General features: G+C 41.6%; 1 protein-coding gene across 2 annotated transcripts in view; it reads right to left on the bottom strand.

Annotated features, from left to right (window-relative positions):
• SLC6A12 (solute carrier family 6 member 12) overlaps positions 1 to 22,659 on the bottom strand; it is a 79,660-nt gene that overhangs the window by 3,683 nt on the left and 53,318 nt on the right. For both annotated transcript variants that reach the window (XM_032221924.1, XM_032221923.1), the window contains exons 13-14: positions 12,965 to 13,065; positions 6,979 to 7,149 (exon numbers count right to left, since the gene is read on the bottom strand). In XM_032221924.1, coding sequence (XP_032077815.1) covers positions 6,979 to 7,149; positions 12,965 to 13,065 — 272 coding nt within the window. The remainder of the gene's footprint in view (positions 1 to 6,978; positions 7,150 to 12,964; positions 13,066 to 22,659) is intronic.

Here is a 22,659-nt window from a genome sequence, read left to right as displayed (position 1 = left end):
ACCGCCAAACTGCTGACCTTTCTGATTGACAAGCTCAGTGTCTTAGCCACTGAGCCACCTTATGGAAACTGGTATAAATAGTAAATAAAATTAATCAAAACATTTTTCATGAGTTGCTCAACAATCAAGAAGCTGCCACTCAAATTCAGAGGTCCACGTTCAACTCTGGCTTGCTCATTTGGATTGCGGCCCAAGTTTTCTCTAAAATAGAACAACAAAATGTTGTCCTCTCCTTACTTAAGGTTAATGTAAGAGCTCTTAGTTTTCACAACTCCTGATGTTTTCTAAGAGATTCTCTTTACATTCAGATGGAGGCTTTATCATGTGAGAAGTTGCCAAATGGATGTGATTAGGCCACCTCCCGGGCAAATTGCTATACTCCAGGAGTTATATGTACTGAACGGTATGCTTGCTCTCTAGAGTATTCCAATATCATTTTTTTTAAATGATTATGTTCTCCAGAATGGTTGCGCAAATGGAAATATTAGTAGTTATAGTACTTACAGGAGCCCTATAATCAAATCCACTGGCGGGGTGACTAATATGTTTTTTAAGGTACTTGGGTAGTAGAACATTCATAAACCAAATGTTGATTTGAAGAGTAAAACTGAGGCTGACTGTGCTTTTCTCTGTGGAAGTAATTTTAAAAGTTTCTACTTCTGGTACTATTAATTAACAGATTTTCTCACTCTATTGTTCCGTACCTTTATTTTTCTATTAAATGGTGTGCAAAATTTACTCTAGGTCAAATGGAATTTTTTTTTGGTTTTAATTATTATGTAATAACTGATGTTTTTAACATTTGCTCCAGCTGTTTGTGTTAATTATATTCTGCGTTGTTTGTTTTGGCCTTTGGCAATAACAATAAGCTGAATTGCAAAAAGGAACCCCAATGTAAATTATGTTTTGCCTTCACTTTCTTCATTTAGTCTAGTTACAGTCTATTACATCAAGCTCAATTCAGACTCAAGCCATGCTATTCCACATTCAGATTGAAAGGATTCTACCCTAGATTTTAAAGCAATGTGGTTTTCCCCATCCCAATTCTTAATATACATTTGCAAAGCAAAATGGGATGGAGAATGCCTCTCCCTATAGCACTTAAACTTATATACTGCTTCACAATGCTTTACAGCCCTCTCTAAATGGTTTTACAGAGTCAGTTTATAGCTCTGAACAATTTGGGTCCTCATCTTACCCACCTCGGAAGGACGGAAAGCTGAGTCAACCTTGAGGCTGGTGGGATTTGAACTGCCAAATTGCAGTCAGCCGGCAATCAGCAGAAGTAACCTACAGTACTGTACTCTAACCACTGCGCCACTGAGGCTCTCCCTGATAGGCAACCTAAGGTAAACTCCACATGCTGAACTGATCCTTTTTTTTTTTTGAAAGAAGTGTGATCTAAGAGCACAAGTTTTTTTTAGATTAGACTTCCTCAATTGGAATATTGTCCAGATGAAGAATTTGAAATACTCAGAATTCACAACCCGATGTAACAGTTGCTGAGATTTTGAGTGATGAAGTCCACATGGCTGAAGGATTGCCCAGGTTGGCAGTTAAAAAGTACCATATTTTTTGGAGTATAAGACACACCTTTTTCCCCTCAAAAAAGAGACTGAAAATCTGGGTGAGTCTTATACACTGAATACAGTATTTTTTGCCTCCAGAAATCCTGCCCCCTTCACCAAAATGGCCATGCATAGCTTTTAGGAGGCTTTCAGAGAGTTCCTGGGGGCTGGGGATGGCAGAAATGAGGCCATTTTTTGCTCAATTTTGCCCCCCCCCCCCCAGGAGCACCTTATAAGCCTCCTAAAGGCTATTCATGCTCTTTTTTTTAAACAAAAAAATGGGCCTGTTTTCGTGAAAAATGGGACGTTTTGGGAGGTTTGCAGAGTGCAAAAACTTTTTTTTAAATTTTCCTCTTCAAAACCTTGGTGCATCTTATACTCCAGTGCATCTTAAACTCCCAAAAATACAGTAAGTTAAAAATGACCTCCAATACTGAGGGGCTACTTCAGAGGAATATCTGCAATCTATCATCATCTTTTAATGACCCCATAATCCCTTGCAGGGTGGAGTCTGGGCAACTGAATGGAGCTAGAGTGTTTAATGGCCAGATGCCCTTCCTGTCACCAATGCAGAGTTTTGTTCAGCAGATATATTCTCATGCCCAGAGAGAGAAATATCTGCCTCTACCTAGGACTGAACTCATGGCCTCCTGATTGTGAGGCGAGAGCTCCACCTCTAGGCCACTGCACCACTCCTAAGGACATCTACAATCTATGTAACATGTAAACAAGCAAATGAAGGTGATTTCAGAGGAAATGGCTAGAAATTACATTCTGGTAAATCTACTTTCTTCCAAGCTTAGGCTCCAAATCATAGAAATGTACAAACTAAGGTTCATAATGCAAGAACTACATCAGGAGTAACTTTGGCATACACACACAGGCACACAAATTATTTGTGTTAAATAAGTAGACTGAAGTGAGAACTAATGGACTTTAGAGCAGAGTATCCACCCTTAGCAACTTTAAAACTTGTAGACTTTAAGTCCCAGAATTCCCAGTCAGCAAGACTGGCTTCAGAATTCTGAGAGTTGAAGTCCACATATCTTAAAGCTATCAAGGGTGGATCTATATATATATGGCTGTCTGTGCGTATGGTCCAGCATAACTCTGGAACACCTTGAGCAATTTCAATTAAACTTGGTACACAGATGACTTACTCTCTGGAAACAAATACTGTGGGGGTAAGAAACCCTTAAAACCTAAAAACAGGGTGTGTGTTCTGTTAAGATACAGCCTGTTGTGCCTTAAAATGGCTTCTACTGTACTGCCATAAAATGGTTTCTACTGTACAGTGCAGTGGAGTTGCCATAGTAATAGCTTCACAGTATTCCACAAGGGGGCTCCCTCTGGTAAGGAGAAAATCCAACATTAGAAATTACATTTGGTCCGGACATCCCCCCCCCCCCACTATAAATAAATACCTGGGCAATTCTAGTTTAACAATAAAAGCAACAACCCAGGTAGCCTTATATAAATCAAACTGTTGAAAAGAAGATTGTTTTAAATATCCATAAGTGATATGTGAGCTGTCACTTCAGAACAAATTTCTAATCTACAAACACATGAATTATGTCTGCATATATTCTGGTTGACCTTCAGTTCCTGACAAAATGTCAGGTGGAACTTTCAAACTCAAAGAAACTTAATTCTTGGTTTAAGATGGACTCGTGCACATATTCCGCATAAATCCCACGGAATTTCATTGGGATTTCAGTTTGTGCAATCTTGCAGCCGCTAACTAGGTGTTCCACTATTTCTTCAGCTTCTTTGTGAAGATGGCATTTGCAGTCTGCTTATCATTATTGCGTTTTAAATATTTTAATTAAAACATAAAAAGAAGATTAAAAACTAGCAAGAACTAAGGCAAAGTAAGAAAAAAAGAAAAAAAATAGGAAAGAAGCCAAAAGTATAAAAAGAAAGAACTGTATGAAGTTAATACCCATCCTTCTCCTACAAAAAATGAGACATTTTAGGAAATATTAAAAGGGCAGAATATTTCCCCTAAAAGGGAGGTACAAGCTCAGACCTCCCCCCCCCCCTTTATCAATGGGCCATTAAGGCTTGGGCCAGTCTATTCTACATAATAAAGATCTGCCTCCTTCAGGCAGAGCCATAATAAGAATCCCAAAGCCCTTTCATTACATAATCACCCAGCAAGAGTCAACCAAGCTTGGGACTCAGGACAGCCTATAGAGTTGCCCCTTCGAGGCCCCATGGGAGTCTGACAACCAATCAGAATACTCAAATTCAAAAGCCCAGAGAGGGTATAAAACATAGGCACTCTCAGTATCTTCAAGGCATGTGATCCTGTCCACCATTAAAACCATCTTTCCAAACAGCCGCCATGTTTCCAGTGTCTTTCTCCCCACTTGGAACTGAACCCAGAGGGACATTTTTCCAACAGAATGAAAAGAAATAGAAAAAGGTCATTCCTGATTTCCTTTGCAATGGCTATAACTACAAATACAAAATTACCTCTTACTTTATGGTTACAAAAGAAACCCTACTCTTTTTCCTACAATCTATAATCTAGCTACGGTTTTTCCTCAAAATCCCAAATCATAAGATCAACTGGTTCTGTTTGTTGCAAAAAGTCTATACTATATGGAAGATCTTAGAATGCACAGAGATGCATAAATGGACCAAGGAAATTCAAGGAAAGGAGGAAACAGGGTACTATTTAATTTGGGGAAAATGGTGTAAGTGGTTAGATGATAGAAATAGGAAATAAGAATTTGGAAAATGTAGTTTGTATTATAGAAGAAGTAGGAATTAGTGATAAGAATGTAGGGAAGTAGGATTTACAAAAGTAGGAATAGTTATATATTAGAAGAAGAACAATAAAGACGATCTGATACAAATAACCAAACATGGATTGATAAGCAAAAGAGTAAGAAATAATAGGATTATAAGTGTAAAATGACATAGAGATGTATTGAGAGGGAAATAGTGTTTGTAAAGATGCACCAATAGAAATCTGCTGTAAGAAGGAACATGAAGTTCCGATGTTATTTGTAAGTGATGTGTACGTTTTTGTCAATGTGTATTAGTCTTTATAATAAAAAATAAAATTAAAATTAAAAAAATAAAAAGTCTATATTATAAGAGGAAATCCTGTAAGAGGTTTCCAGTCAGCAGTATATGCAGATATTGTCTTTTCTCTAATCAAGAAAATCCATTTAGCCACCTCTGCAAATACCATCCTCTTCAACAATTGTTAGTCTTGGCTGCTTTTGACCTTACCATATTTTGCTTCAAGCTTCACTTCCTTTCTTTTGCTCTCTGGGTCTTTGTCTCATGTTATCCAGCTAAGGTGGCTATTAAACCAGGGCTGACATCTAATGTTATTTGTTATTACATCAATATCATTAATCAGTAAATAAAGTTTTGGGGACATGGCATCACCTTTCTAAAGTCTTGGGGATGGCATTGCTGCAAAGTTTATTTCAGAACTTGTGTGGGGTTTCCCAGCCTTGTGTGGGGTTTCCCAGCCTTGAATACAGTTCAAATTATTCCATGAAGATAAATGTTCATTTCCTTGAAAGCATTGAGTTCTATTGTTCTCCTCTATTGTCATCCTATAATCTACATGTATCAGAGAAGAATCCTCTATCAATGAGCAGAAATGGCTGGGTTTACACATTGGCTTCTGCCGTGGTTTATTTTAATCATGGTTTGTGGAAACACAAATCCAGGACTTTTTCAGTGGTTCGATAAGTCATAGTAGAGCTGAGGTGGCACAGTGGTTAAATGCAGCACTGCAGGCTACTTCAGCTGACTGCAGTTCTGCAGTTCGGCTGTTCAAATCTCACCGGCTCAGGGTTGACTCAGCCTTCCATCCTTCCGAGGTGGGTAAAATGAGGACCCGGATTGTTGTTGGGGGCAATATGCTGACTCAGTAAACCGCTTAGAGAGGGCTGAAAGCCCTATGAAGCGGTATATAAGTCTAACTGCTATTGCTATTGCTATAGTAGTTGAACATGTAAAATTAAACTGTCATGAATCCATTATTTATAATGCTAAAACCAAACAATTCACATAATGAATCAGTGTAATTTGTGAATTCAACCAATGGTTACCTATAGTTATTGCAACATACTGTATTAACCATGGTCATAACGTGAAGTAAGTTTTGAATTTTACAGGCATTCTTAGTTTGGTCCCCATTTGCTAATGCCTCAGTATTCTGAGGTAGAGCAACAATTATAACTATGCGTGTCAATTAGACAACATAACAATCTATGGTTGGTAGTGACTGGTTCTGATTTGTTATCATTTGCATAGTTTCAAAGTTAGAAGACAAAGTTAGAAGCATAGCTAGAAGAAATTTAAAAAGTGCATTTTGTCAGTTTCAAAAAAAGATTGAGGTGTGAGACATTTCTTAAGGGTTTGGGGATTAAGCTCCTTCCTGTCTTTCATTATTTGCAAATATTTTCCACTTGATTTGATCAGTCCAACGCAGAGGTGGGTTCCTACTGGTTCGCACTGGTTCGGTAGAACCGGTTCGTCAAATCTACCGTACCTGTTAGAAGAGGTTCCACCAGTGGACCCGGAAAGCAGGCCACACCTACAGAAGAGGTTCCAAAATTTTTTGAAACCTGCCACTGGTCCAACGGCAGTGATGATTCAGAACAAGAGGCAGACAAACTAGATATATTTAAAATACACAAACAGCCTTTATGAAGAAGCCTTTGAAGCACTAAGGGTTTAGTCTTCTCCAATGATCAATAGCCAAATTTGCTTTTGTTAGTTAGTTTTTTCATGTAGGAGAAGGCATCTGACTTTCTTCCATTATAAAGAAGCACCAACCCAGCTTTCATGGTGTGGCTTTACTTTATGGCAGGAGTGTCAAACTCAAGGCCTGTGGGCTGGATCCAGCCTGCAATATGATTGGATCTGGCCCATGGGGCCATCCTGGAAAATGTAAGGGGCCGGCCCGTGTCATTTCAGCCTAGTCTGCCCGCATCACTTCGGCCTAGTCTACCCAATGTGAAGAGGAAACATTGGGCCAGCGTGGCTTCGTCTCAATCTACCCAATACAAAGAGAAAACATGCCAATAATTTGGGGAATGGTGTCAAGCTGACCATGCCGATCCAGCTGGCCATACCCATCTGGTCACACCCAGTGAGTGGTATCAAGCTGGCCACACCCACCCAGTCAGGCATGCCCGCCTAGCTCCCTCAAGGTCAACCACAGCCCCGATGCAGCCCTCAATGAAATTGAGTTTGACACCCCTGCTTTAGGGCTTATGTTATCATGGGAAAATGACTGTCCTAGGATACAGAATGAATCTTTTTCAGTAATACAAATGGTCTGAAAGAACCTGTCAGTTCTGTCTCTCATGAACGATCATGTAAAATAACCAAACAAGGTTCTGCGACCTCAGAGAAGTTCCATTCCCATTACCTCTTTGAAAGATCCTTTGGTTTTCAGGAAGCTGAATATAATGTAGGACGGTACGCAGATCATAGAGGACAAGGCCAACACCCAACCGACTGCTATCCCCCACGGAGGATATTCATAAACGTTGTTGTATTTGAGGGGTTCATATTTAATGAGTGAAAACAGGAAGGTAGCCTGAGGATGACAAGAACAGACAGCATGTCAGCTATGCAGTAGCAAATTAGAAACATCTGTAAGAGATAATTAAAGAGAATAAAAATACATTTAATCAAGGTCTTTCAGCGTGACCCTTTTCAGCCCTGAGCAAACTGAATCTATAGTGAACTCCGATCGCGTCAGCAAAAACCGAGATGGTAGTTAGGATCTGCTCAGTGACTGCTGGCTTCAGCTCAGACTTGGGTGTTTTAGCTTTCCATTTTTATTTTTATTTTTGCTTTCTGCCCCGGAGTATAGGAAATCCTTGACCACAACCGAAATTAACAACAAATTTCTGTTGTTAAGTGAAACATTTGCTAAGCGACTTTTGCCCCATGTTACGACCTTTCTTGTCAAAGTTGTTAACTGCATCACTGCAGTTCAGGAGTGGCGTTCACTTACCTTCCCTATTTCCGTTCGCAATTGTGAGTGGGTGCATGCGGTCAGCCTCCTCTGCGTATGTGCTCAGCCTTCCGTGCATGCGCTTTTAGCTAAAAAAGGACCTAAATGGGATGCTATAGAGCCGGGGTGGGTGGGCGGGATCACCAGCGACTTCTGTTACTGGTTCGGGTGAACCGGTCTGAACTGGTAGAATACCACCTCTGCTGCAGTTGTTAAGTTAGTAACATGGTTATTAAGTGAATCTGGCTTCCTCGTTGACTAGCACTGATGATATTACCAGGTTTGTGTAATGAAACATCTGTAAGAAATCAAGCAAGCTGGGAGAGCACCAAGCCCCCCCCACCTTCATTGACTTTATCTGTCAGATGGTCACTAAATATGATCACATGTCCTTGGGACACAGCCACAGTCATGAGTCAGCTACCAAGCATCTGAATTTTGATACTGCAATGGTTGTAAGTGTGAAAAATGGCCATGTATCACTTTTTTCAGTGCTGCTATAAGTGGTCACTAAGGCAGAGGTGGGTTCCTACTGGTTCAACATGACCGTTCCCCGCTGAAGATCAAGGACTCCTCTGTGGAGATCGTAGAGAGCACCAAATTCCTTGGTGTTCATCTGGTGGATAATTTCACCTGGTCCCTCAACACTGGTTCCATAACAAGGAAAGCTCAGCAGCAGCGTCTTTACTTTCTTAGGAAACTGAGGAAGGCACAGCTTCCACCACACATCCTCACAACCTTCTACAGAGGGACCATCGAGAGCACCCTGAGCAGCTGCATCACCACCTAGTTTGAGAATTGCACCGTTTTGGATCACAAGACCCTACAGAGAATAGTGAATACGACAGAGAAGATCATTGGGATTCTTCTTCCCTCTGTTATGGACATATACACTACACACTGCATTCGTAAAGCCAGAAACATTGTGGCTGACCACACACACCCCTCATGCACATTCTTTACTCTCCTGCCATCCGGGAAAAGGTACAGAAGCATTCGGGCTTGCACAAACAGACTGTGTAACAGTTTCTTTCCACAAGCCATCAGGCTCCTTAACACTCTCTAAGTTCTTAGATTTAGAGCTATATGTAGTTCTGTGTCCTGCTTTTTTTCTTTTTATCTATGCTGTCTGATGTAGCACCTTGGTCCTGAGGAAATGTTCTTTCGTTTCACTGTGTATTGTACTGTATATTGTTGAAATGACAATAAAACCTACTTGACTTGACTTGGTTCGGACTGGTTCAGCCAAGTAGGTAGTAACTCGGCTGGCCACGCTCCTGAACCGGTTCTATCAGCAGCGTCATTGTCGGCACCATCTTTTTTTATCTACTGTGCATGCATGCATAGCACACATCAATGTGCACCTGAAATGCATCCCTGAGCCTGAACCCATTCCTGCCCTAAGGGAATGGCTCTAAGTCAAGGACTCTTCCATGGTACAGCTGGAATGGTTACTGTATTTTTGGCCTGTAAGACGCACCAGTGTATAAAACACACCAAGATTTCGAAGCGATAAGTAAGAAAAAAAACATTTTTGTCCTCCCTGGCCCCCAAGAGCACTCTGCAGGCTTCAGCAGTCCTGGGGGAAGGCAAAAACACCCCCATTTTTCATTGAAATGAGGGCATTTTTCTCTTCCCCAGCCCTGCTGAAGCCTGCAGAATGCTTCTAGGGGGTGGGGGAAGGCAAAAACATCCCTGTTTTGGTGAAAAATGGTCCATTTTTCAACCATTTTTCACAAAAATGGGATGCGGGGGTGGGGCTTTGAGAGGCCAAAAATGGCTGTATTTGGTCTATAAGACACACCATACTCTTTTAGGGGGGGGGGGAAGGTGCGTCTTATACTCTGAAAAATACGGTGTATCAATCCAGAGCGTGCCATGTATGATTTCTTGGAAAGCTCAGCAGAACATGTTTATTTTGACTCCACAACCTTTTCCATACAGGGACAGATTTGACCAAGGAAAGGAAGGTTGCTGTATTTTCCCTTCAAACCCGTGATGGGCTGCCATTAAGCCTGGCAAGAATTAAGGCTGTATTGTGAAGGAGAGGGAGACTCTTGTATAAATACTTAAGCACAGATGCAGGTTACAAAGGTCAATGTTGGAGGGGGTAAAATAATTCTGCTCCCATGTTCCTTCTGTAAATCTAGATCACTTGTAAGGCTCTCTCAAACTGACCTAAGAATCCACAAGAGGTATAGTTTGAAGCTGCGGTGTATGTCCGTGAGGAATCATACTTGTTGACAAGGAATAACTTGATTCAATAGGCAGCTTTCCCTCCCCCCCCCCAATTAATTTTAAAAAATATATCAACTGGAAAATCCTGGTGCAGGGCTATTTGATACACAACCTAGGTCCAGCTTCAAGCTGGTGATTGAAATGCAGTGAGGGACACGGTGCACCGCTCTTAAGGACCTGGATTGAATTACCTCCAATTTTTTGATATCTTTATAGGCACAATTTCCATGCCATCGAGTATTAGCTCAGCATTTTTGCTCTACAGTATAAAGTGAGATTGCAGTGGAAACATAATTATTTCCCTTGCTGGCTGGGCAAATCTAATTATTACATCAGAATTTTTTTTCTCCCGCATGAGATGAATTTTTTTCCCTTACCCTTTCCAGGTATTAGAAGACTGAAACACAATTCCTAAGGCATTACATGTTTAAGATGTTTAAAGATCTTAATTTCCTCAATCAAATTGCCAGCAGTTTCCCATTCATGGATGACTTCAATTCATTGCTTTGTGGATATAATCACTTTTAATTTGCTACAATTAATTCCTAATTTTTGTTCCCTGCAATAAGCCTTTGAAGCTTGTAAACTCTGATGAATATCAACTTGAAGGTCTTCAAGAAGTTGATTACATCATCTGTGTGTACAAAAACACTTTTGCTAGCATTAGGGCAGGGGTGTCAAACTCACACCATCACGGCAGTGTCATATGATGTATTGGGACTTTTATCCCCCCCCCTTTGTTAAACCTGGGCATGCTCGTCATGTGATGCATCCAGCTTGCGGGACAGGAGTTTGACAGCCCTGCACTAAGGGATGAAATTCAGTTTTGTTTAGGAGTGGGTTAAATAAAGATTAGCTATAAAGGGAACCAGAATACAACCTTGTTTAATTAGCAAATGTACTTAGACTTATATACCGCTTCACAGTGCTTTCCAGCCCTCTCTAAGCAGTTTATAGAGTCAGCCTATTGCCCCCAACAATTTGGGTCTTCATTTCACCGACCTCAGAAGGACAGAAGGCTGAGTCAACCTTGAGCCTGGTGAGATTTGAATGCCAAGTTGCAAGCAGCCGGCAATCTGCAGAATAGCTTGCAGTACTGCCACAGTGGCACAGTGTTTAGAGTGCAGCACTGCGGGCTACTTCTGCTGACTGCCAGCTGTCTGCAATTTGGCAGTTCAAATCTCACCAGGCTCAAGATTGACTCAGCCTTCCATCCTTCCTAGGTGGGTAAAATCAGGACCCAGATTGTTGTGGGACAATAAGCTGACTCTGTAAACTGCTTAGAGAGGGCTGTAAAGCACTGTGAAGTGATATATAAGTCTAAGTGCTATTTCTGGTGCTATTGCAGAGGTGGATTTATGCTGGTTTGCCCCGGATCGGGTGAACCGGTAGTGGCAGCGGCAGGAGGCTCTGCCAGCCCACTCAGACACTTCTGCGCATGCACAGAAGCAACGCACGAGCGCACGCGCACAAGCGAACTGGTAATAAAATAAATTGAAACCCACCACTGTGCTATTGCTACTGTATTCTAATCTCTGCACCACCACAGCTCTTCCTCTTATAGTGAGAATTGGGACTGAAACAGCTCTGCTTACTGTACAATCGACATATAAATATCTTGTAGAGCATCATAATTAATCTAGTAAGACAGAAATCCATAGATTTCTTTAATAATTTCTACCACAATCCTCCCCTAGAGATCAAACTTCCAAATCTACAAAGGCAACAACAAGGAAGCCTCGAGATCAAGAGTAATATTTTTCTGTTAGATGGTTTACAATAATAAGTATTCAATTGCTGCTTGTTCTCTCTTGAAACATATTTCTTAGTCTGTCGAAACCTGCTCTTTTTCTAAACGATCAATGAGTTTTTCACATGGACCTTTGGCACCTGGTTTATTAAAACATTTCAGAGATTGATCAGATGGAACTTAGCAGGATTAGACGTTATTGCCTTTCTTAATGATTGGGACTGCAAATAATACCAACGTTTAGGCATCTGAAACAGCACTCAGTATGTGTGAAGAGCGAGGCCAACAGAGGATCACCATTCTGCATTAGCTTTTCTAAGTTCTGCAAGAATCAGATCTCCTCAACTGTTTTTCCATTGTTTAGATGGGATATGAGCTTGTAAGTTTCCAGTGTTGAAACTGGAGGCCTGCCAAGAAAGGACTTTATGCGCTAAAAAGACTGCTAAAATATTCAACCTATTTAATAGGCAAACAGTTTAACAGAGATATTGGGCTTTATGCCTGGGCAATGGTTTAGGGCCATGATGGTGAAGCTATGGCGCGTGTGCCAGAGGTGGCATGCAGAGCCCTCTCTGTGGGCATGCATGCCATCGCCAGCTGCTCTTTGAGGGCACCGGAGCACTGGAAAATGGCCCAAAAATTGGCCAAAAGGAGACAATTTTCTGGGTCCTTTTAGGCAGATTTTTGGGCATTTTCAGCCCATTTTGAGGCTAAAAACAGCCCCCCAAACAGCCTGAAAATGGCCCCAAAATGGCCTAGAAACGGACTGGAAAACGGGCTGGAAATGGCCCCCAAGGCCAAAAAACTAGCAAGTAGTTTGGGACAAGTAACGGGAGCTCACTCCGTTACTGAGCATTAGGGATTCAAACCACCAAACTGCTGACCTTTCTGATTGACAAGCTCAGTGTCTTAGCCACTGAGCCACCACGTCCCAAGTACCAATAGAAGAGTATAATTGTAGCTCAGGTTTAACTGTGGGCTCCTGGGTGCTCTATGAGCTTGGTGATTTTCTTGCAGACATTTCATTACCAAACTGATGATGTCACCTAGTTTGGTAATGAAATGTTGGCAAGAAAACCACCAAGTTCAGAGAGCATCAAGGACCCTTTTGATGTATTTGGAAGGTATATCTGGATCTCCATCTCTCTCTTTCTGTAGATTCCTACCTTTGGCATCTCACTGTAAGCCACTTGAATAGCTCATGACAATGTAAAAATATTGAAACTAAATTAAAAATAGCTAACAGGAATTACTACAGCGAACAATGGCAATAGAAAGAATTATACAACAATTAATAGTAACATTTCTGTAATGTCAGGCAAGGGAAATTAAAGAAGGATTTTTTTTCTATGAACATTGCCATCCTTGCCACATATGTGTAAAAGACACAGCCAAGGTACTTACCAGACAAAGACCAGGTGTGAGGAAGAGCCAGCAATATTTAATCAGGGGCCAGGGTCTGTAGCCAATCATATCTTCAATATTGTCATAAAAACGATCAGCTCCTAGACCATTACAAAAGAGAACTTTATATAAACCTCATGCTGTCAGAAACCAGCCAGATAAAGAAAAAAGCCACCCCTCTCGCCTGGAATTCAATTCCATAGCTTCCCTAGGAAGTCCCTACCATTCTTTTAGAAAATGTTACCTTCAGGTTATGCCTGTTGTAATCTCCAGCAGTGGTGGGATTCTATTTTTTTTTACTACCAGTACTGTGAGCATGGCTTGGTGGGTGTGGCATGGCTTGGTGGACGTGGCAGGGGATATTGTAAAAACTCCATTCCCACCCCACTCCAGGGCAAGTATACTGTAAAATCTCCATCCCACCTCACTCCAGGGAAAGGCTACTGTAAATTCTCCATTCCCACCCCACTCCAGGGCAAGGATACTGTAAAATCTCCATTCCCGTGACCCGTCAAAACCGCGTTCCACAAAAGCGCGGTCGACGAAATCGCGTATGTGACGTCATCACAACGCGATGAAAAAGATCGAAAAATTGAAATAAAAATTAAATTACAGCAAGCCGATTCACATAAAGGTAAGCGTTAGGTTAAGGTTTAGGGTTAGGGTTAGGTTAAGGGTTAGGGTTAGCGTTAGAGCGTTAGCATTACGTTTAGCGTTAGGTTAAGAGTTAGCGTTAGGTTTTTCGTTAGGTTAAGGGTTAGGTTTAGGGTTAGGTTTAGGGTTAGGTTAAGGGTTAGGGTTAGGGTTAGGGTTAGGGTTAGGGTTAGGGTTAGGGTTAGGTTTGGGGGGATTAGGGTAAGGTTTTCGCTTTATTTTTACATTTTTCGATCTTTTTCGTCGCGCTGTGATGACGTCACATACGCGCTTTCGTTGACCGCAATTTTGTCGTCCGCGGTTTTGTGGTGGAACCCTCCATTCCCACCCCACTCCAGGGCAAGGATACTGTAAAATCTCCATTCCCACCCCACTCCAGGGCAAGGATACTGTAAAATCTCCATTCCCACCCCACTCCAGGGCAAGGATACTGTAAATTCTCCATTCCCACCCCACTCCAGGGCAAGGATACTGTAAAATCTCCATTCCCACCCCACTCCAGGGCAAGGATACTGTAAAATCTCCATCCCACCTCACTCCAGGGAAAGGCTACTGTAAATTCTCCATTCCCACCCCACTCCAGGGCAAGGATACTGTAAAATCTCCATTCCCACCCCACTCCAGGGCAAGGATACTGTAAATTCTCCATTCCCACCCCACTCCAGGGCAAGGATACTGTAAAATCTCCATTCCCACCCCACTCCAGGGCAAGGATACTGTAAATTCTCCATTCCCACCCCACTCCAGGGAAAGGATACTGTAAAATCTCCATTCCCACTCCACTCCAGAGGAAGGTTACTGCAAAATCCTCATTTCCTCCCGATCAGCTGGGACTCGGGAGGCAGGGAATAGATAGGGTGGGGCCAGTCAGAGGTGGTATTTCCCAGTTCTCAAAATTTCCACTACCGGTTCTCCAGAACTGGTCAGAAGCTGCTGAATACCACCTCTGTTCCCCAGCCATCATGAGCAATAGAAGAGACGTTTGTATTATTGGACATTAGGCAAATGTGAGGTAGTCTAAATGATGGGATCTGTAGTCTAACAAATCAGCAGGCTGAGAAATGCTGCTCCAATGGATAAAGAGGCAATTTTGTCACCTTCATGAGGGATTAGAGTTTTAATCTAAAGGCCTCTCGGACCTCTGTACAATAGGCTGTCATTATTAATATTGATCATGTCTGAAGGAGCAAATAAAAGGGATATTATTCAAATTGTTGGTTATAGTCAAATGATAACAGAAGAAGGTCAGTACTGACGAATTTGTAGAAAATCTGTAGAAACCGGTCATTTTTATTTACCTCAACATTTTATGAAGACTTTTAGAACTAATCCTTTCAAGATGACAGACACGCTAAAAGGCATATTTATAAAACTGAAATGAAAGGTGAACATTACAGTTTTTATTGAAACATTAGACTAATACCAATGGAATCAGCTCGGTAGCAAATGCCTACTAAATTCAAGGAGACTTATGGCCATAAAAAGCCTTTATACTGAGTCCCAGATAAATTGGACTTTTAACACTTATCATCCTTTAGCATAAAGACAGGCAATCCCCTTGCACTAGTGGACATTTCCAATTTGTATTTGTCAAGAGGCAGTTATGGAAGAGCCTGATTTAGTAACAAAATGGTGGTCATTGCATCATCTGATAAATGGCACCAATGGAGGCAATTGGATAATTCAAGGAAGAAAAGAGCTTAAGAAGCCTTCTTGTTCCGTCTGAGTCTTTCTAAGCAACATACCCTAGGAGGACAGTCATGTTAGTTTACGATGGCAATAAAATCTCCAAGAAACTGGTAGGATCTTCTCTGAAAAACACATTGTATTAAAAGGCAATAAACTGTCATAAGCTGAAGCTTGCGAGAGGCCTACAGTAGCTAAACTGATGTAGGATTGGAATTGGGGTGGGGGGAGCGATTGGAAAGATAGTTCAGTTAGACCCAAGTTACATTTGAGGCAAATTCCAAGTACCTCATCAGTTAACAGTGGTGATGTAGGAGATGAGCCTGAGGGAGGCTGAGCCCGAGGGGGGGCGGGTGTCAAACATATACCAGTTCTATGGGCATGGCTTGGTGGGCGTGGCAGGGGAAGAATACTGTAAAATCTCTATTCCCATCCCACTCTAGGAGAAGGATACTGAAAAATCCCCATTCCCTCCTGATCGGCTGGTACTCGGGAGGCAGAGAATAAATGGGAGCAGGGCCAGTCCCAGGTGGTATTTATCGGTTCTCCAAACTACTCAAAATTTCCACTACTGGTTTTCCAGAACTGGTCAAAACTTGCTGAATACCACCTCTGTCATCAGTCAGGAGTTCCTTTGTGCCCACAAGAGATCTAAGGCCAGCCCACCATAAATTCCTTATTTACTTCCAAACTGCTTTGACTGTTAGTAGTTCAGATTCACGTAGAGAACTTAAACTTACAATGAATCTATATACCCATTTGAAATTCCTGGATTGCCTGATTTCCCTGGCATTTATACAATACAATAGCAGAGTTGGAAGGGACCTTGGAGGTCTTCTAGTCCAACCCCCTGCCTGGGCAGGAAACCCTATACCGTTTCAGACAAATGGCTATCCAACATCTTCTTAAAGTCTTCCAGTGTTGAGGCATTCACAACTTCTGGAGGCAAGCTGTTCTACTGATTAATTGTTCTAACTGTTGGGAAATTTCTCCTAAGTTCTAATGTCGCTTCTCTCCTTGATTAGTTTCCACCCATTGCTTCTTGTCCTACCCTCAGGTGCTTTGGAGAATAATTTGGAGAATAATAGCTTGACTCCCTCTTCTTTGTAGCAACCCCAGAGATATTGGAAGACTGCTATCATGTCTCCCCTAGTCCTTCTTTCTATTAAACTAGACATACCCAGTTCCTGCAACCGTTCTTCATATGTTTTAGCCTCCAGTCCCCTAATCATCTTTGTTGCTCTTCTCTGCACTCTTTCTAGAGTCTCCACATCTTTTCTACATCGTGGCGACCAAAACTGAATGTAATATTCCAAGTGTGGCCTTACCAAGGCATTATAAAGTGGTATTAACACTTCACGTGATCTTGATTCTATTCCTTTGTTTATGCAGCCTATAACTGTATTGTAAGCATTTGACCAGTGATGTTTTAAAAAACCTCTCACATGTTCCTATAATTTCAGTTGTTGTTTTTTTTGAGACCAGTTCCTCTCTTGCTTATTCATCAAGCTCTCCTATTTGCCTTTCAGTTCTGAATTATTTCTGGCCATGTAAGAACAGCCTTTGACGTTTCTTTATATAACACAAAGGCAGCACTCTCTCTCCACCCTTCTGCAGAGAAGTTTGATATTTGTGACTCTGCAGACATGTGTTTCTCAATTTTAACAACTTTAAGATGTGTGGACTTCAACTCCTAGAATTCCCCAGCCAGCGTTGCTGGCTGGGGAATTCTGGGAATTGATGTCCAGGCATCTTGAAGTTGCTAAGGTTGAGAAACACTGCTCCAGAGGTTCCTGCGCAGTAGCTTCCCACATCCATCACTATCGCCTGTGCTGTCTAAGTCTTATATAATAATCTCAACGGATCTGATCTACCCCTGATCTTGGCAGCATAAAGAGAGGTAGAAAAATCTCTGTTCTCTTGCTCTTCTGTAACCTAATCAGCCAAAGAAGATAGCATGAGCCGTCACATTGCAGTTAAGTGCCAGAAGGGAATGAGTGGTACCCAGTTGTTAAGGCAACATGAGGACGCTTGCTTAGCTTCAAAAGAAATGCTACTGTGGAGAATGAATATTCCCTGGTTGCTAAGCAACTGAGTTTCAAGGCTGTAGGACCATCCTGGAAGTTATACAATCATCTCTGCACTAACAGTAAGATGAATCTGCAGAACTGGAGGTAGCCCCAGTAAACAATACCAATGTTCCTACTACTGGTTTCGTTACTTAATTTCCATTCCCAATAATGAGTGGTAACGAAGTTTTAGATGCTGGCTTCTAATTTAGAACAACTCCCAAAGTGTGCTAGAACTGCAAAGGGTTAGAATCAAGATCACGTGAAGTGTTAATACCACTTTATAGTGCCTTGGTAAGGCCACACCTGGAATACTGCATCCAGTTTTGGTTGCCACAGTGTAAAAAAGATGTAGAGAGTCCAGAAAGAGTGCAGAGAAGAGCAACAAAGATGATTAGGGGACTGGAGACTAAAACATAAAGAACAGTTGCAGGAACTGGGTATGTGTAGTTTAATGAAAAGAAGGACTAGGGGAGACATGATAGCAGTGTTCCAATATCTCAGGGGGTGCCACAAAGAAGAGGGAATCAAATTATTCTCCAAAGCACCTGAGGGTAGGACAAGAAGCAATGAATGGAAACTAATCAAGGAGAGAAGCAACTTAGAACTAAGGAGAAATTTCCTGACAGTTAGAACAATTAATCAGTGGAACAACTTGTCTCCAAAAGTTGTGAATGCTCCAACCCTGGAAGTTTTAAAGAAGATGTTGGATAACCATTTGTCTGAAGTGGTGTAGGGTTTCCTGCCTGAGGAAGGGGTTGGACTAGAAGACCACCAAGGTCCCTTCCAAGTCTGCTATTCTATTCTATTCTATTCTATTCTATTCTATTCTATTCCATTCCATTCCATTCCATTCTATTTTGTGAAAAGCAGGTTTCCTTTCACCCACCCCTTTTCAATCCTCGCAGGCTGTCCCCTTTGGCAATTAGTTGCAACAACAGCAACAACAACAACAACAACAACAAGCTGGCTGGAAACTAAAAGTTCTTTCAAAGGAATAAATCAGAATGCAGTAAATCCTCACTTTTTAGCAACAACCATCTGCTTGACAAGCAGGGGGGAAATCCTGCCAAGCTGTGGGCGGTATTTTCGAGGCTGGCAACAGACAAGCCTAGAAACATGTGTCTTTATTTGCAACATTTGCTATTACGCTTTGTGGTGTAAACAAAGAGGATCCGGCCTGCCAAATCAGACACCCTGGACATGAGGGTTTTTTCATACCGAAACTGGGTCAGGGTTTCCTTGATGGGAGGATGAGGGAGAACAGAAAGAGTTAAAGATAAAGAAATCGGGGAATCCTTGATCATTTCCAGACGCCCTATTTTGATACGAAAATAGCTATGAATGTTTTGCCTTGCAATAATCTAAAACAGCAATCACTATTCTGGGTAAATGATGAGAACGTTCTTTCACCCAGTTGTGCATAGGATGGAACTACTGTATTTTTGGGAGTATAAGACGCACCTTTTTCCCTCAAAAAAGAAGGTGGAAATCTGGGTGCATCTTATACACTGCATTTTTGGCCTCCCGAAACCCCGCCCCCTTTGCAAAAATAGCTGTGCATAGCCTTTAGGAGGCTTCCCGAGTGCTCCTGGGGGCTGGGGAGGTCAAAAATGAGTGAAAAATTGGCCCTTTTTTGCTTGATTTTGCCACTCCAGGCTGCAGGAACACTCTATAAGCCTCCTAAAGACTATGCATGCCATTTTTCTTGAGAAAAAACAGACCCGTTTTCACAAAAAAACAGGCCCTTTTTGCTCATTTTTGCCCCCCACCAGCCCCCAGGAGCACTCCACAAGCCTCCTAAAAGCTATGCATGCCCTTTTTTGACAAAAAATGGGCCAGTTTTCACAAAAAATGGGCCATTTCTGGGGGGTCTGCAGAATGCAAAAACTTATTTAAAAATTTGCCTCTTCAAAGTCTTGGTGAGTCTGGCAGCAGACTCCGACAGTGAAGAGGTTGGGGAGGAACTTGGGCCAGTCCTGGAATCTGGGGAAGGCTATGATGGGTGCTTTGCGTCAGAGGCAGAGATGGGGTCAGCTGATAAATGTCAGACGGCTCTGACCCCATCTCTGCCTTCAGAGTTGGAGATCAGTGGGGCAGAAGAACAGCAGGAGCCTCTTCCCGATGTGTGCATGTGCAGAACTGCCAGGAGAAGGGAACAGTTAAGGAACAAGTAAAGGGAGTATAAAGGCACAAGTAGATGCTGAATGGCCCCTCCAATAGGGCCCCCACCCATAGGAGCAAAAGGAGAATGGTGCTTGCAGGAGATAATTAGTTCGCTTATTATTGTGAAGATTTTCTTATCTGAGTCCGTGCCTCACAGAGACTCCTTGATAAGTATTTCATTTTACAGCATTGTGACCGGAAGCTCTACCTGGCAACTATCCAAGGACTGATAAGGTCTGTTTTTGCAATTAAACTTTGAAAGGCTTATTGCCAGGACATTTCTGCATGTGAATGCCAGGAATTCACATTAACCAAATAAAAAGGGGTGTTTTCGGGACGAGGAGTCTGTTTTGTGATTCTGTTAAGCCTGGGTCAGAACAGCCTCTTTCTCTAAGTGAAAGAGAGATAGAAAAGCTAACAAAATTTCCTCAATTACATATCTGATTTAACAACCCAGAACATGTTTCTCAAACATGATTGACCAAGACAGCCCAGCCCCTCTGCTAATAGGAAAGATTTTCTTTTTCATTTGATTATTAGTAAAGGTAAAGGTTCCCCTCGCATATATGTGCTAGACACTCCTGATTCTAGGGGGCGATGCTCATCTCTGTTTCAGAGATGAAGAGCCAGCGCTGTCTGAAGACGTCTCCGTGGTCATGTGGCCAGAGTGACTAAATGCCAAAGGCACACGGAATGCTATTACCTTCCCACTAAAGGTGATCCCTATTTTTCTACTTGCATTTCTTCAGTGCTTTCGAACTGCTAGGTTGGCAGAAGCTGGGACACGTAACGGGAGCTCACTCCGTTACGTGGCGCTAGGGATTCGAACCGCCAAATTGCTGACCTTTCTGATCGACAAGTTCAGTGTCTTTGTCACTGAACCACCATGTCCCTTTGATTATTAGTTATTTGATTATCCCACCTTTATTACTTTTACAAATTTTTACAGTAACTTTACAAATAGTGGGGGAACATATTCAACTTTCTTCCTCTTATTTTCCCCCAAACAACAACCCTGTGAGGTAGGTTACTCTCTGAGAGAAAGTGACTGGCCCAAGGTCATCCAGCTGGATTTCATGGCTAAGGTGGGATTTGAACTTACGATTTCTTGCTTATATGTCCAATGCCTTAACCACTAGACCAAAGAGACTAGTGATACAATGAAAAATATTTTTCTGAGGTACCATATTTTTCAGAGTATAAGATGCACTTTTTTCTCTCAAAAAAGAGATGAAAATCTGGGTGCGTCTTATACACTGAATACAGCATTTTTTTGCCTCCTGAAACCCCACCCCCTTCACCAAAATGGCCGTGCATAGCCTTTAGGAGGCTTTCGGAGTGCTCCTGGGTGCTGTGGACAGCAGAAATGAGTGAAAAACAGGCAGTTTTTTGCTCAAATTTGCCCCCCCCCCTGAGCCCCCAGGAGCACTCTATAAGCCTTCTAAAGGCTATACATGCCCTTTTTTGACAAAAACAGACCGGGTCTGCAGAGTGCAAAAACTTTTTTTTTAATTTGCCTCTTCAAAATCTTGGTGTGTCTTATACTCTGGTGTGTCTTATATTGTGAAAAATACAGTACTTTCCAGAAATGACAATGGGTAGCATGATTTTACATTACCAGAGACACAGGTAAAAATGGATTGTATTAGTGGCTAACTGGACTGAACACGCTGTAGGAAGTGGATTATTCAGATCCTTCAAAATTAGGTTATAGCGGAAAGACATTTTAGCCCAACTGCAAAAGTGTCATACAGAAAGTAACTAAAAATGTGAGTCTGTTCTGATCTTGAATAGTACTGTCATCATCTCACTAGTGGGAAAAGAAACCCTTCAAAATCAAATCTAGCAGCACAACAAAATAAGCGCAGCCCACTCAGAATAAAATAATAAAAACAGGAAACAAGGTTTTCATCCTAGTTCTAAGTATTATGGAGCGTTTAAGAGCCTGCAGATAGCATCTATTTAAGATGCTTACAATTGTTATATAAGAAGCACTCTGGATCAAATCAAAACCCTGAGCATTTGAGTCCCACAATAGCTACCAGATGCTAAAGGGAAACCCTCAGTTGGATTCAGTAATTTCTCTTGTTTTTTTTCCCTTAGCAACTGAGATTCAACATGAGTTCCCTCTAATGCTTCAGAAATGCAGAATCATCAGGACCAGAAATCTTGGCAGCTTGAGCCAGCAATAAATGGGGGAAATGTGTGTGCGTCTTGTCTTTTGATTTTCCTGCTCTAAAAGGAGATATTACTAAGGCTTAAGTTCAATGCTTTCAATATTCAATTTTTGCATTGTTTTCCTTGATGTTGTGTAATTATATTATCAGTCATGCTGTGGTGGCTGTATCTAAAAGGGGGGGATGACCCTAGTACTTAATTCAGAGATTAAAATACGCATCCTTGAACTGCATACATAACCAGTTTAATCTAGTGGTTAAGGCACTGGGTTAGAAACTGGGAAACTGTGAATTGTAGTACCACCTTAAGCATGAAAGCTGGCTGGGTGATTTTTGGGGGGCCAGTCACTCTCTCTCTCTCAGCCCAATCCAGCTCACAAGTTGTTGTTGTGAGAAAAGAGAAGGAAGAGATAGCATGTATGTTCAATCTTGAGTTGTTTGTAAAAATAATAAAGGTGGGATAATAATAACAATAATAATAGTAAAAAATTTAAATTTATCAGACTTGAACATTCTGGTTCTACAAAAAAAACACCCTACTTGGAACAGCTTATATCCTCCGATGTTACCTTAACAGTTCCTAGGTCCTTGGTTAGGACTCGAGCTGTTGAGCTACCAACCAGCCCCAAAGGCTGTGAATCTCACCAAAGATTAACCACATAATAATAATAGTAGTAATGATAACAACCGCAACGGCAGCAGCAACAACAACAACAACAATAATAATAATAATATGTTGGGACTCTTGAGTAGATGAAGGCAAAAATCTGATGGAACTGTAAAAACTGTGCTACTTGGAATATCATACATTTTAAGAATTGATACCTAGGATGCTGGCAGCAACCTGTATCAACCATCAGTGCCAGTCAATGATATTTGTGATACATTTTTAAATGTTCAGTTGGCTGAGTTTCATGTTTAATGAATAAAAGAGATAATAATA

The sequence above is a fragment of the Thamnophis elegans genome, chromosome 7 (genome assembly GCF_009769535.1).
Source record: "Thamnophis elegans isolate rThaEle1 chromosome 7, rThaEle1.pri, whole genome shotgun sequence".
Taxonomy (NCBI): domain Eukaryota; kingdom Metazoa; phylum Chordata; class Lepidosauria; order Squamata; family Colubridae; genus Thamnophis; species Thamnophis elegans.
The sequence above is the reverse complement of the archived record's forward strand: the minus strand, read 5'-3'. Positions and strand labels throughout refer to the sequence as shown.